This window comes from Melospiza melodia, chromosome 22 (genome assembly GCF_035770615.1).
Source record: "Melospiza melodia melodia isolate bMelMel2 chromosome 22, bMelMel2.pri, whole genome shotgun sequence".
Lineage (NCBI taxonomy): Eukaryota > Metazoa > Chordata > Aves > Passeriformes > Passerellidae > Melospiza > Melospiza melodia.
The window spans coordinates 7,517,163-7,531,311 of NC_086215.1; the positions used below are offsets into that span (position 1 = coordinate 7,517,163).

At 41.3% G+C, this 14,149-nt stretch overlaps 1 protein-coding gene across 2 annotated transcripts in view; it reads left to right on the forward strand.

Annotated features, from left to right (window-relative positions):
* The window catches only part of LOC134428304 (collagen alpha-1(XXVII) chain-like), a 145,445-nt gene extending 134,692 nt beyond the window's left edge, over positions 1–10,753 (forward strand). Inside the window, exons 50-62 of one of the 2 annotated variants that reach the window (XM_063174925.1) lie at positions 2,113–2,166; positions 2,742–2,804; positions 3,189–3,242; positions 3,919–3,954; positions 4,620–4,637; positions 5,006–5,041; positions 5,352–5,378; positions 5,564–5,629; positions 6,000–6,168; positions 6,331–6,440; positions 7,169–7,387; positions 10,251–10,373; positions 10,479–10,753. In XM_063174925.1, coding sequence (XP_063030995.1) covers positions 2,113–2,166; positions 2,742–2,804; positions 3,189–3,242; positions 3,919–3,954; positions 4,620–4,637; positions 5,006–5,041; positions 5,352–5,378; positions 5,564–5,629; positions 6,000–6,168; positions 6,331–6,440; positions 7,169–7,387; positions 10,251–10,373; positions 10,479–10,616 — 1,113 coding nt within the window. In that variant the 3' untranslated portion in view covers positions 10,617–10,753. Of the gene's footprint in view, positions 1–2,112; positions 2,167–2,741; positions 2,805–3,188; positions 3,243–3,918; positions 3,955–4,619; positions 4,638–5,005; positions 5,042–5,351; positions 5,379–5,563; positions 5,630–5,999; positions 6,169–6,330; positions 6,441–7,168; positions 7,388–10,250 lie in introns of both variants that reach the window. The other variant, XM_063174926.1, reaches the window with a different exon arrangement.
* The last annotated feature ends 3,396 nt before the right edge of the window (positions 10,754–14,149 follow it).

The window sequence follows — 14,149 nt, forward strand, 5'->3', positions numbered from 1 at the left end:
CAGGTCAGTGGTGCTGGAGCTGAGCAGAGCTGAGCCCTGCCAGGAGAGGGTGCAGATCCAGCTGAAGCATGACTCTAGGAGAGGGATGAGGACTGCTATTGTCAGGAAAATTAATCCACAAACACCAGAGGTTTATGTCCAAAAAGGAGACAGAGAAGTCTTCTTACTTTATTCCAATAAAGGGAGAGGCCATGAGGCATCCCCTGGGGTCTCTCAAATTTTTGGAGGACACAGCCTCCTTTTTATCCCAATTTCCCAGCCACATTTCCCTTCTCTCTGTCCCCATTGGCTGAGGTACTTGAGAGGTTCAGACTTCCCAAAACACCTGATACCAAAGATTTCCCTCTAATCCATTACCCTCCCTTTTTGTTTTTAATTCTTATGGAATTTAGGAGTTTTTCTTCTCCATTGTTTCTTTCATCTTTCAATGTCTAATTTCATTTGTCAGCACACCTAAAGTTTATTTGTAAAAGCAAATATCTTTTTCCATTCATCAATCAGTGGAATCCTTCCCATTGCTCCTTTTATTTCCCAGTGCTAGTTTTATCTACCAACAGACCCACAGCTTGTTTGTGAAGACAAATCCACAATTCCTCTCAATATGAAACAAGGCACAGAATGAACCCAAACTGCCTCAATCAAATGCACTTGTTTGGCTGTTTTATATAAAAACTCATGCTAACAGTTTTCAGGCTGAAAGGCAGTGACCAACACCGCCATATATCATTTTTTAATTGGCCATAGATCAATCTCACAGATTATTTTGTCTCTGTGACACAAGTGACACATTCCTTTGCCCCATATTGTCACTGCCTGATTTGCTGCAGGACCAGTGACCTTGTGTCCCTTTGGCTGAGATGACTCCATGACATTTAAACCCTTCTGACTTTCCATGTGCTTTTGCCTGAAATTCCTCTAGAAAGAAGCCTTGGTTGATTCCCCTCATGCAGGAAAGACCTTAGTCCCCTGTTAGTAGCAATTTTCCTTTCCAGGACCCAGAAATGGGCAGTTAAATCAATTTGTATCCTTGGAAAGTTTCTTGCACTCCACCAAGTCCAACCAAGCCCTTTCTTGCCAAGCAGTTTCTCACTCTCGTGGCCTTTTTCAAAGGAAAACTTCCTAAGGATGAGGTTTCTGGGCTGATGCTGAAACAGGTGTGCAATAAAGGGGGTGGAAGCCCCATCACTTGGGTCATTCACAAACCCCAAAAAGCACAGTCAGGATGGGTGACAGTCCTGCCAAAAGGCCAAAGAAGCCTTGTCTGTCTCTAATATTCCTAACACTGGAGAAGAATCACCTGGTGGAGGTTTCTGACCCCTTTCTTTTTTTTAAACATTGAATCCTCTTGAATTTTGACATCTGAGAAGCCCAAAAGTATTAAAGGATGACCATCTCCAGCATGGTGAAAGAAGGATGTTTACATAAGGACATGCTGCCCAGAGTGGGTTTTTTATTCTCAGAGCACATGCTATGTGCTGATTCAAGCTTGATAGTCTTTCAACTATTTTATTATTATTTTTCTTACAAAATTGAGGGTAAATCCCTGCAGAGTTGAGTAGGAAAAGAATCAGGGATATGCATGGTTTTCCTGGGCTGGAGTGGGAGGTTGTGTTGTAGGAACATGCACTTTTTTAACAGCTTGAATGAGCACAGTTTAAAATCACAGTTTGAATTAGTAGGTCAGTCCAGTTTGTATTAGAAATAAAAGAGGAGTTTGTTTTAAAGGACTTTGAGGCTCTTATTTTGCAGCATGAAATTCCAAGGTCAATCTCAGAGTAGCTGCTCTGCATCCTGCTTCTGCTGGGCCAAACCAGAGAAGCATCTGCCAGGAATAGTGGGAACAGTGTAGGTTTGCCTCCTCATTTTGGGGGCAAAAATGTGGCATTGGTGAGCTCTAAGGGATCAGGTGAGTTGCTTCTAGCCTGATGTTTGTGCAGCTCCTCCTCCAGGTGTTTTTCATTCTTTCTCATCAGTGCTGCTTAGACTGAGGGATGCTCACAGATTTCTCTGTCTCTGGAGCTGCTGAACTCTTGGTGCATCTCTGAGTGAGATCTGCAGCCACCAGTGAGAATTCATTGCTGTCCTTTGTTCTTGTGTTTGTCTTGGCTGCAGGGAGACTTTGGTGAGGCAGGATTCCCAGGGATTGCAGGACTCTTTGGGCCAAAGGTAAGAGGCTGCTGGGGACCAGCTGCTTTTCTGCTCTCACTTTACTGGGGACAGGTCATGCCACACTTGCTGCATTGCTAGCAGCCCTGCTAGCAACTCAATTTCTGTGGAAATTTAACTTTGATCCCAACTTTCTTTAGTTTATGACTCTTCATTTGTTAAGTGAGTGTGTGCTTACACATATTTGTTGGAGGAAAAGAGCAGTCCTAGAGATTCTGTGGCTGTTTTCTCCTCTTTTGACATTTGTATTTCCAGCATCAACCACCAGCCTGCACCTGAGACACCAATGTGCATCACTAGCTCTGAGAGCCTTGGCTTGAAATTCAGACTCATTTTATCACCATATCATTTCCCTGGTGAAGAGGAAATTGTTTGTTTTCTGTCTAAAGTAAAAGCTTTGCAAAACAGGAGCGGGGAAAGAATTTGGAACAAATTGGGTCTTCCCTGTCCCACAGACAAGAGGCAGCAGCCCTGTTATTAGAGCAGAGCTGTAAGCAAGGGCACAAACACAGGGTTTGGTTAATTAGTGGTAGGAATTAGTAGCATTTACCTCACATCTCATTTTTTGCTCACAGGGCCCCCCAGGAGACCTTGGGTTCAAAGGCATTCAGGGACCACGTGGGCCTCCAGGTCTCATGGTGAGTGTTTCTCCAGTTTGGGGCTTTGGGAGGATTTTTCCCCCTTCACCCCCATCTCTGTGAGGCTCCAGGGGCTGTGAGGAGCCCAGTGCTCAAGGCCATGGCAGCACCTCTGAGCCCCACACCTGCACAGGGCCTGGGGACAGCCATGCTGCACAGAGCACTCCAGCCACACTGAAATCCTTTATTTGTGGAACTCCTGAGGTTTAACAAGGCTCATGGCAACCACACTGTGAAGACTTGTCTCTTTGGAAATGGTGTTTTATTCCAGATACAGCAAAACCACCACCAAAAAAAGAAAAAACAGCAAAGATTCAGAGTCTTCACTGAGTGAAAATGACTGTCAGGTCCCACCTGGTGGCTCACAAGTTTTTTCTTTCCTAGGGAAAAGAAGGAATTATTGGTCCTCTGGGCATTCAGGGTCCCACAGGAAGCCCTGTAAGTATCCACACTTCTTTCCTGCCTGTATTTTTTAGAAGGGTTTAAATGCATGAGATCCAAGATGTTTGAGGCCAGCACAAGTAACCCCCAAATCCTGCTGTAACCAGGAAAATAAAATGGGTTTTGTTCAGCAGCTTCAGAAAAGTGCAGGCTTAGTCTCTGTCTGCATAGACAATTTCTGGGAGATTATTAGCTGAGAAGTGAGGAGCAGCAATACAGAAGTAAAAGGTTTTCAATAGACTGGAAGAATGTTATTGCTGATTTTTGAAAGCCAGATTTTCCAAGGAATATGGCCTGGGGTGGGGAGAAACTCCAAAAAAAAAACCAACAAAAATTTAAATAAACTTTTTTAAAATATATATTAAACTGGGAACCACTTGATTTTGGGAAGTGTTGAAAATCCCTGCCTGCCCTAAAATGCCAAAGGCCCTGAGCACAGATGGAAGATCAGGTCTGTGCTTTGTGGAAACACAAGCATGGCACCGCTCAGAGCTTGGTGCAGAGATAAAAACCAGTCAGGTGAGCTCAGACATGGCCAAAACAGCCAGTAATGGGGATGGGGAGGCAATATGACAACCTGAGCTGGTGAGATAGAGGGGAGTCCTTGCCAGGAGCTCCTGGGGCAGCAGGGCAGCCTGTGCCTGGTCAGTGACAGCACCTCCTGTGTTTGCAGGGCCCCAAGGGAGACAAAGGCAGCCGTGGGGACATGGTAAGTGCTGCTCCCACCCCAGTGCCCTCTGAACAGCCCAGGGTCACTCTGGGCTCTGCTGTGACTCCCACGAGGGCAGGACACTGCTCACAGATGTGTACACACATCCACACCCCTCTGCTGGTAACATTTCCATTTCCCTAACCCAGCAACACTTCACCACAGCTGTGCTATCGCCTGCCCTTGCCTTGGTGTCACAGACATCTTTTCATGAAAATCCTTTCTTTGGGATTTTTCCTCCTGAGAAGCTGAGAGGCCTCAGTAACAAAATGTAAACATTGATTATCTGCTGCTGTGGAATGCAACAGGAGCATCTGTGATTGGCCCATGTTGGATGTTTCTAATTAATGGCCAATCACAGTCAGCTGGCTCACTGTGAGAGACACAAACCTTTGTTATCATTTTTTTCCTTTCTATTCTTAGCTTAGCCTAGCCTTCTGATGAAACCTTTTCTTCCATTCTTTTAGTATAGTTTTAATGTAACATGTATCATAAAATAATAAATTAAGCTTTCTGAAACATGGAGTCAGATCTACGCCTCTTCCCTCATCCTAAGACCCCTGTGAACACCATCACACCTTGGGAACAGCACATGGGTGTACAGGGAGATTTTGGGGCAGTAATGAGCATTTTCTGACAGCTTCTGCACTTTTTTTTCCCTGCAGGGTCTTCAAGGTCCAAGGGTAAGTATTTGACATCTCTTTTTCTGACTGATATCTTGTATTTCAATAAAACAGCTGCTTTTAGCAAGTGTAAAGCTGCAGGGTGAGTAATGGAATGGGATGAGAGCCTGGGGATGTGGCATTGGTGACAACTGAGGAGCTGAAAGGGCTGGGAACAGGGGATGCAGCAGGAATGGACCAGGTATGGACATATGTACCCAGAGCAGGGACAAAATGGGGCCACCCCTCTCTTTAAAGGCTCTGAGGCACCTCTGAGGGCTGTGAGGTGCCAAAAACCCAGCTGGGAACAAATTCCTGCTGGTAAAAACCAAGAGAAATGGAAATAAAAACTGGAGATGTTTCACTAACTGATGCCTCTCTGTCTTTAGGGTCCTCCAGGCCCACGAGGACACCCGGGCCCTCCGGTAGGTATCTGAGGGAAGAGTTCATTTTTGAATGAAGCTGAAATTATTGCCATGACACTCTCCAGAGGGACTGCTCCCTCCCTGGAAATTATGGCTTAGCCCCATTCCTCACATGCAAAACCACGTGTGTGAATGCACCAGTGTTTCTTGTGCTTTGCTCCAAACCATCCCCAAGAGTTCTATAGAGACAGCATTGCTGCCTCTCTCACTTCTGTGCACTGGGGGGGATTTCAGAGGCCATGGCTGAATATCTCTGCAGCAGTGACTGAGCAGCCTCTGCCTGATGCCCCTTTTCTCCTCTGATTTCCAGGGACCACCAGGAGTTCCAGCCTCGTTTGTAAGTTGCCATTCTCTGTATGTTTGTTTGTAATGATGATCACAAGTCCTGCAGAGCTGCTGGGACCCTGCAGACACACACAGAGCAGTGCTTGAGCTGCAGCCTTAGACTGAGAAGTGTTTTCTTGCATCAGGGCCTGCTCAGCTTCTAAAAATCTCAGTTTCCATCTTTTTCACCCCCACCAGCAGCAGGATGGCTTTGGGGCAGCTTTCCAGACCCTGATGGACTCCAACACCGCACTCAAGAGAGAGGTACAGGGGGCATTTTTGTCTTTGCTTGGGCTGGAGACTGGGAATGGTCCCATCAGTGCTTTCTGTGTGTGCAGAAGGTTTATACAGAGCCCTGATTTGTCACTGTTCTAGTGGAATATCTGAAATTTATGCAGGCAAAGGTCCCGCTCTGTTGTATCATTGATTTGTGAAGCTGCAGACCTCCTGATTTTGCCATTGTGATTTTGCCAGCAATGTCCTGTTTGGGACAGCACAAGGCCTGTGGCTCACTGGCCCCAAGCCACCACAGCCTGTCTTTGACCACTGATTTTTCTCAAAATTATAGAAACCCTTGTACTTACAGCCCTCAGTGCCCCCAAGGCACCCCTGAGTTGCCTTTTTTTCTCTCCAGGGTTACCAACACCCAGACCTTCTCATGCTGGACCATGGAGGGGAGATCTTTAAGACTCTACACTACCTCAGCAACCTCATTCAGAGCATCAAAAGACCCCTGGGAACCAAGGAGAACCCTGCACGCATCTGCCGGGACCTCATGAACTGTGAACAGAAGATGACTGATGGTAGGAGGCCCCAGATGTGCAAAGGCTGCATCCCCCTCCACAGGGGCTGCTTCACACACTCTCCTTCCCTGGGACCAGTCACCAAGAAACCAAAACTGTCCTTTTGTCATTCTCAGCAAAGGTGAAGTGTCCCTGTTAATCCCAAATCCTGCATTTCCTCAGGTACCTACTGGATTGACCCAAACCTTGGCTGCTCCTCAGACACCATCCAGGTCATCTGTAACTTCACCAACGGTGGCCAGACGTGTCTCAGCCCTGTCACTGTCTCCAAGGTAGGCACAGGCCAGCCCCAGAGCAGCATTGCCCACTGACAAATATTGACACAGCCTGTGCTGTGCCAGGACACTGGACAGTGACCACAAGGACACAGCACACAGGCTGGGGGAGCATTGGGGTGACACTCAGAGCTGCTCTCAGGAGTTCAAAAATACACCCAAGGCTCAAGACAATGCTCTGTGTTCCTGTGGTGTTTAATGAACTCAGAACCTTAATGTGACCAGTAATTTCACAAACAGGCTGCTCCCAAATCCTTTATTGACTTTTGACTTATGTTTGGGTCACTCTTGCAGTTTGTTCTCTGCCACCTGGAGAAGTGAGGTCAGCCTAAATACACAAGTTTCCAGTGAAGTTACTGCTGTGGGATTTTTGTTGAGGAAGTACCTGTACTAAAAATACAAACAGCAATATCTGGGCTCGTTTGCAGATGAACTGGAACCTGCTTTGCAAGTGTATTGAGTTTGAAGTTTACATTCTTTTCCTCCTGCTTAAGGACCTTCCAGTTTGTTCTGCAATGCAAAGGACCTGCTTTGCAGAACAAACTAGAAAGTTTGTGTCACAAAAACTTTCCAAAATGAGTTGGCATCTGGTCCTCATGCCCACGTTGACATCAGACCCAGCTCTGGACAGGGGTGCAGAATGAAGCAGAGGACAGGGACCCCCTTTGCTCCCCACCCTCAGCCCCTGTGCAGGGTGTCCCCATGACCTCTCTGTCACCTTCCAGCTGGATTTCGACATCGGGAGAGTGCAGATGAACTTCCTGAGGCTGCTGAGCTCGGAGGTGGTGCAGCACATCACCATCCACTGCCTGAACACCTCTGTGTGGAGGGAGGGCTCCTCCGAGAGCCCCTCGGAGCGCGCCCTGCGCTTCAGGGCCTGGAACGGGCAGGTCTTCCAGGCCACGGGGCAGCTCAGGCCAGAGGTGGCAGCTGATGATTGCAAGGTATGTCGCTGTGAAGGAGGGAAAAAATAAATGCAGAGAAATGCCAGAGCCTGCCACTGTCATATTTTCTGAAAAATCCCTTCACTAGGGTTTCTTCTCCTGGGAAGATGAGAAGCCTCAGAGAATAAAACAATATTATCTCATTTGCTTCTCCCTGTTTTGCTGCTTTGGAGTGTGGTCTGGACATTGTTTTGCTGCTTTGGAGTGTGGTCTGGACATTGTTTTTACTTAATGACCAATCACCATCAGCTGTGTCAGACTTTGAGGAGTCAGTCACAAATTTTTCATTATCATTCTTGTTAAGCCTTTTGTCTGTATCCTTTATTCAACACTATAGTTTTAGTATAGCATGAATAGAATAGAATAGAATAGAATAGAATAGAATAGAATAGAATAGAATAGAATAGAATAGAATAGAATAGAATAGAATAGAATAGAATAATAAATGAGCTTTCTAAAAATATTGACAGGAATAGAATAGAATAGAATAGAATAGAATAGAATAGAATAGAATAGAATAGAATAGAATAGAATAGAATAGAATAATAAATGAGCCTTCTAAAACTATTGAAATAGAATAGAATAGAATAGAATAGAATAGAATAGAATAGAATAGAATAGAATAGAATAGAATAGAATAGAATAGAATAGAATAGAATAGAATAATAAATGAGCTTTCTAAAAATATTGACAGGAATAGAATAGAATAGAATAGAATAGAATAGAATAGAATAGAATAGAATAGAATAGAATAGAATAGAATGGAATGGAATAGAATAGAATAGAATAGAATAGAATAGAATAGAATAGAATAGAATAGAATAGAATAGAATAGAATAGAATAGAATAGAATAATAAATGAGCTTTCTAAAAATATTGACAGAAATAGAATAGAATAGAATAGAATAGAATAGAATAGAATAGAATAGAATAGAATAGAATAGAATAGAATAGAATAATAAATGAGCCTTCTAAAAATATTGAAATAGAATAGAATAGAATAGAATAGAATGGAATAATAAATGAGCCTTCTAAAAATATTGAGAGAAATAGAATAGAATAGAGTAGAATAGAATAGAATAGAATAGAATAGAATAGAATAGAATAGAATAGAATAGAATAGAATAGAATAGAATAGAATAGAATAATAAATGAGCTTTCTAAAAATATTGACAGAAATAGAATAGAATAGAATAGAATAGAATAGAATAGAATAGAATAGAATAGAATAAAATGGAATAGAATAGAATAGAATAGAATAGAATAGAATAGAATAGAATAGAATAGAATAGAATAATAAATGAGCTTTCTAAAAATATTGACAGAAATAGAATAGAATAGAATAGAATAGAATAGAATAGAATAGAATAGAATAGAATAATAAATGAGCCTTCTAAAAATATTGAGAGGAATAGAATAGAATAGAATAGAATAGAATAGAATAGAATAGAATAGAATAGAATAGAATAGAATAGAATAGAATAGAATAGAATAGAATAATAAATGAGCCTTCTAAAAATATTGAGAGAAATAGAATAGAATAGAATAGAATAGAATAGAATAGAATAGAATAGAATAGAATAGAATAGAATAGAATAGAATAGAATAGAATAGAATAGAATAGAATAGAATAATAAATGAGCCTTCTAAGAACACCTCGTCCTGGGGACCCCTTGTGGCAAATACCACAAGAGCCCACTCTGGGGCTCCAGTGACATCTGTGCTGCTCATCCTACAAGGGAGAAGGGTCAGGTTTATCACTAATTTTCCAGTTCAGGATGCTATAAAGCTCCTGTGAAGCAGAAAGCCCTCAAATAGAAAGCAAAAGATGAATTTTTGAAGTTCTTTGTCATGGACAGCAGCAGTTAAATGGCTCCCCGTGGATGGTGACCCTGGCTCTTGTCTGCTGCCACACAGAGTCAGGAGACACAGGGCTGCATTCAGGCTCACAGCATGTGGAGTTTGTCTTGGTGGTGCCACCCAAGCTCAGTTTTCAGCAGCCTGGTAAAGGGTTCCCCAAAATGCTCTCTAAACCCTCCCCAGGCCTGCTCAGCCCAAGGGCCAGTCCTGTGTCTCACAGAGGGATTTCAGGCTCACACCTCATGGAACACATTCCTTTCCAGCAGGACTGAGCCCCTGGTTCACCAGCTTTGTCCCCCTCATTTATTAAAAATATGGATATTGGACAAAAACTCTCTACCAGTTTAAAGTTAGAAAGTGAATGTTTATTGTGGGATAGCTCCCAAATACACACAACAATTTACAGGTGATTACAGAGTCCTTTTATCTATACAGGTGTTGAATACCCAAAATACAAATACATATTCATTATTTCAGGACATCCCAGTCCCCGCCCTGTATGGTAATTAGTTCAAAAGCCATTAAACATGTGTAGCTTGTTCCTTGAAATGGGTTGGTGGTTCCTTCCATGGGGAGGGGTCCCACGATGAAGAAGTAAATGAAGTCTTTCTCCTTCTGATCTTTCTACCTTTTGCTAATATGACAAATGAACCCTTGGTAGAACTCCCATTCCCTGTCCTCAATTGTTTTCAGAACAGAGGAGGCCACAATTGTCTTATGTTCCTAAAAGCTATTTATCAGTTTCTATATTCTTCATTATAAACCCAGCTAACCAAACATGGTGCTGACAAGCAATCAATTATTAGTTAACTACTAACTCTTACTAACTCTACAAGGGCTACCCATTTATTTTAATTACCTCTGATAAAGCTTGTCTCAAACTTTAAGGAATTTAGAGATTTTAGAGGATTTCGATTAACTCCAATAAAGCTTATCTGAAACATTAAGGAATTTAGAGATTTTAGAGGAGCTTTCAGTTAATGTCTCACCCCTCCCCACGCAGATCAAGGACGGACGCTGGCACAGGACCCTCTTTTCCTTCCGGACCCAGGACCCTCAGCAGCTGCCAATTGTCAGCATCCAGAACCTGCCCCCCTCGCAGCCAGGACAGCAGTATCACCTCGAGGTTGGCCCTGTCTGCTTCCTCTGAACCCAGCTGTGGCACCAGGCTCTGAGCTCCGTCCCCAGCCTGGCCTGTGCTCACAGGGGCTCTCTCTGCCCCTCTCTGCAGCAGGGACAGCTGGGCTGTGCCTTCTGGGCCAACTCCTGCTCCAGCTCTCCGAGAGCCCACGATCTACTGAACTCTGCCAGTTGTTGGAAAAGGAGGAGGAACAAGGACGTGGGGGAAGCAGGCATCAGTCAGGAGTGAGCAGTGCAAAGGGATCAGGGGGCTGGGTGTTGTGGTTCCACACACACAAAGCTTTTTCCATGACCAAAGAAAACATTGAGAGAAACCTCAAGCATCTCACAGCGCGTGGGGTTTTTTGTTCTTTCCCCCCCTATCCACCCACCCACCCATTTTTGTCTGGTTCCTGAGTTACCAAATGTTCTTTCCATTGGGAAAAAAAAATGATTAAAAAAAAAAAAAATAGAGCTTCCCTCTCAGAGCTTGTTGCCTTCTGGACAGCCACGTGCTGCATCAGGTCTCCCAGGCGGAGCTGCGAGTTGAATCTGGCTGCTCTGTGTACAGGAAGCATTTTGATGTGCAATATTAGAAGAAACAAAATATATATATTATATTATTTAAAGCAAAAAGAAAAAGGAAAAAAAAAAAAAAGAAAAAAAAAGCCAAGTTCCTCCTTCCATGAGTTTAATCAAGACTCCCTCTCAAGGTGAGGTGTTGGAGTAGGGGAGAGTCAGGAAGAAAGGAAGGGGGAATGGAAAGAGGAGAGGGGAAGAGATTGGTGCTAAAATAGAGAGAGGGAATGGGCTCATCTGATTTGTTTCTACCTCTCACTGTGAAATCTCTGGTGCTCTTAAAAAAGTGTGTTATTTTATATATATGACTTTATTTAAGGTTGTGAAGGTGCTACAATGTCTTGCCACAGACCCAAAAAAGAAAAAGCCCCATAGACTCATCTCTCTGGGAAGAGAGGAGATTATGTTCTACAGTTAAATCAGAGAAACAGCCACCTTACCTTAAAAGGGATCCTTCAGTGGCCATGGGTGTCAATAACACAACTCACACCACAGCCAGCATCACCTATGGGATAATTTGGTTTTTTTGTTCATCAGCACTTCACTGCTTTGGGAGGGGAGTGAGGGCCACAGCTCATCTGGAAGTGTTGAGCCTCAGAGAGCTCCTTTGGGGTTGGTTGGGTTGGGCTGTCCTGAGTTGCCCACAAGACTCCCTGGACTAAGCTCACGTTCAATCCCAGCTCTGCAACTCTTCCCTCAGCCCCTCTGTCAAGACTGACATGATGGTACCTTGTTTCAGAACCCAGCCAAGCTTGCCAGGGTTTTGTTCTGTTAAGTTTTGTAGAAATTTAGTCTCTATATGTAAATTTGGAGGATTTTTTTAAAAGAGGATAATTATGGTAATCTTTAATTCTATATAAGGAATAATATTGATGTAATCAGAGCTGTACTGTATCAGAAACTTTTCAGTGCCTGTTTGGAGTTTTCATGTCTCATATGGACTATGGATTTTATTTTTTTGAGGGGAAAAAAATTATCTGTGAGTCTCTCTTTGTGTATTTTTTTTTTTGTTTGTTTGTTTTTTGTCACTACTGCCTGCTGGTTGGTTCCCAGTCACCATCAGAACAGGTTAACAGGATCTGTCCCTAATACCTCGCCCTCCACACAGCCCCTGCCAGAAATACCTCAGCCCCAGGCCAGAATCACCACCACCCATCACTCACTGCCCCCTGCAACCCCCAGATCCCTCCATTTCTCATCCCATGCCATTGGTTTTGGGTTTTCTCAAGGCTGCAGTTACCATTTGTTCTCCTTAAAGCTTTTTTTTTCCTCTCCTTTTCTTTTTCCTTTTTTTTTTTTTTTTTAACTTTAAATAAATATTTAAAACTGAGGCAACAGAACAGGACTGGAATGGTTTGGTTTTTTGTTTTCTTCATAAGAAACTAGGTGGGCAAGAGGTGCAGAAACACCCCATTTCCCAGAGGCTGCCCTAAATGATCTGAGGAGACAAACCCACACCCCAAACCTTCCTGTGATGCCAAATGCACAAAATTGGGATCCCCTGGGCTCCCAACTGCTGTGACACATCCCTGTCCCCATCCTGCCATGGTGCTGGGGAGCAAGGAGGGGAAAAAAGAAGAAAAAGGAAAAGAAGAAAGAAAAAGAAAGAAAAAGGAGGGAAAATAAAAAGGGGAAAGGGAGGAAAGGGAGGAAAGGGAGGAAAGGGAGGAAAGGGAGGAAAGGGAGGAAAGGGAGGAAAGGGAGGAAAGGGAGGAAAGGGAGGGGAAAATAAAAAGGGGGAAGAAAAGAAAGAAAAAGAAAGAAAAAAGAAAGAAAAAAGAAAGAAAAAAGAAAGAAAAAAGAAAGAAAAAAGAAAGAAAAAAGAAAGAAAAAAGAAAGAAAAAAGAAAGAAAAAAGAAAGAAAAAAGAAAGAAAAAAGAAAGAAAAAAGAAAGAAAAAAGAAAGAAAAAAGAAAGAAAAAAGAAAGAAAAAAGAAAGAAAAAAGAAAGAAAAAAGAAAGAAAAAAGAAAGAAAAAAGAAAGAAAAAAGAAAGAAAAAAGAAAGAAAAAAGAAAGAAAAAAGAAAGAAAAAAGAAAGAAAAAAGAAAGAAAAAAGAAAGAAAAAAGAAAGAAAAAAGAAAGAAAAAAGAAAGAAAAAAGAAAGAAAAAAGAAAGAAAAAAGAAAGAAAAAAGAAAGAAAAAAGAAAGAAAAAAGAAAGAAAAAAGAAAGAAAAAAGAAAGAAAAAAGAAAGAAAAAAGAAAGAAAAAAGAAAGAAAAAAGAAAGAAAAAAGAAAGAAAAAAGAAAGAAAAAAAGAAAGAAAAAAGAAAGAAAAAAGAAAGAAAAAAGAAAGAAAAAAGAAAGAAAAAAGAAAGAAAAAAGAAAGAAAAAAGAAAGAAAAAAGAAAGAAAAAAGAAAGAAAAAAGAAAGAAAAAAGAAAGAAAAAAGAAAGAAAAAAGAAAGAAAAAAGAAAGAAAAAAGAAAGAAAAAAGAAAGAAAAAAGAAAGAAAAAAGAAAGAAAAAAGAAAGAAAAAAGAAAGAAAAAAGAAAGAAAAAAGAAAGAAAAAAGAAAGAAAAAAGAAAGAAAAAAGAAAGAAAAAGAAAGAAAAAAGAAAGAAAAAAGAAAGAAAAAAGAAAGAAAAAAGAAAGAAAAAAGAAAGAAAAAAGAAAGAAAAAAGAAAGAAAAAAGAAAGAAAAAAGAAAGAAAAAAGAAAGAAAAAAGAAAGAAAAAAGAAAGAAAAAAGAAAGAAAAAAGAAAGAAAAAAGAAAGAAAAAAGAAAGAAAAAAGAAAGAAAAAAGAAAGAAAAAAGAAAGAAAAAAGAAAGAAAAAAGAAAGAAAAAAGAAAGAAAAAAGAAAGAAAAAAGAAAGAAAAAAGAAAGAAAAAAGAAAGAAAAAAGAAAGAAAAAAGAAAGAAAAAAGAAAGAAAAAAGAAAGAAAAAAGAAAGAAAAAAGAAAGAAAAAAGAAAGAAAAAAGAAAGAAAAAAGAAAGAAAAAAGAAAGAAAAAAGAAAGAAAAAAGAAAGAAAAAAGAAAGAAAAAAGAAAGAAAAAAGAAAAGAAAAAAGAAAAGAAAAAAGAAAAGAAAAAAGAAAAGAAAAAAGAAAAGAAAAAAGAAAGAAAAAAGAAAGAAAAAAGAAAGAAAAAAGAAAAGAAGAAAGAAAAAGAAAAGTTGGGGTGGGTGCAAAGAAGGAGGGGGGAAACTACGGGAGAGAAAAGGGGAAAGACGAGGGCAACAGCAGGGGGGAGGGGGCAAAAAAAAGCGGGCAG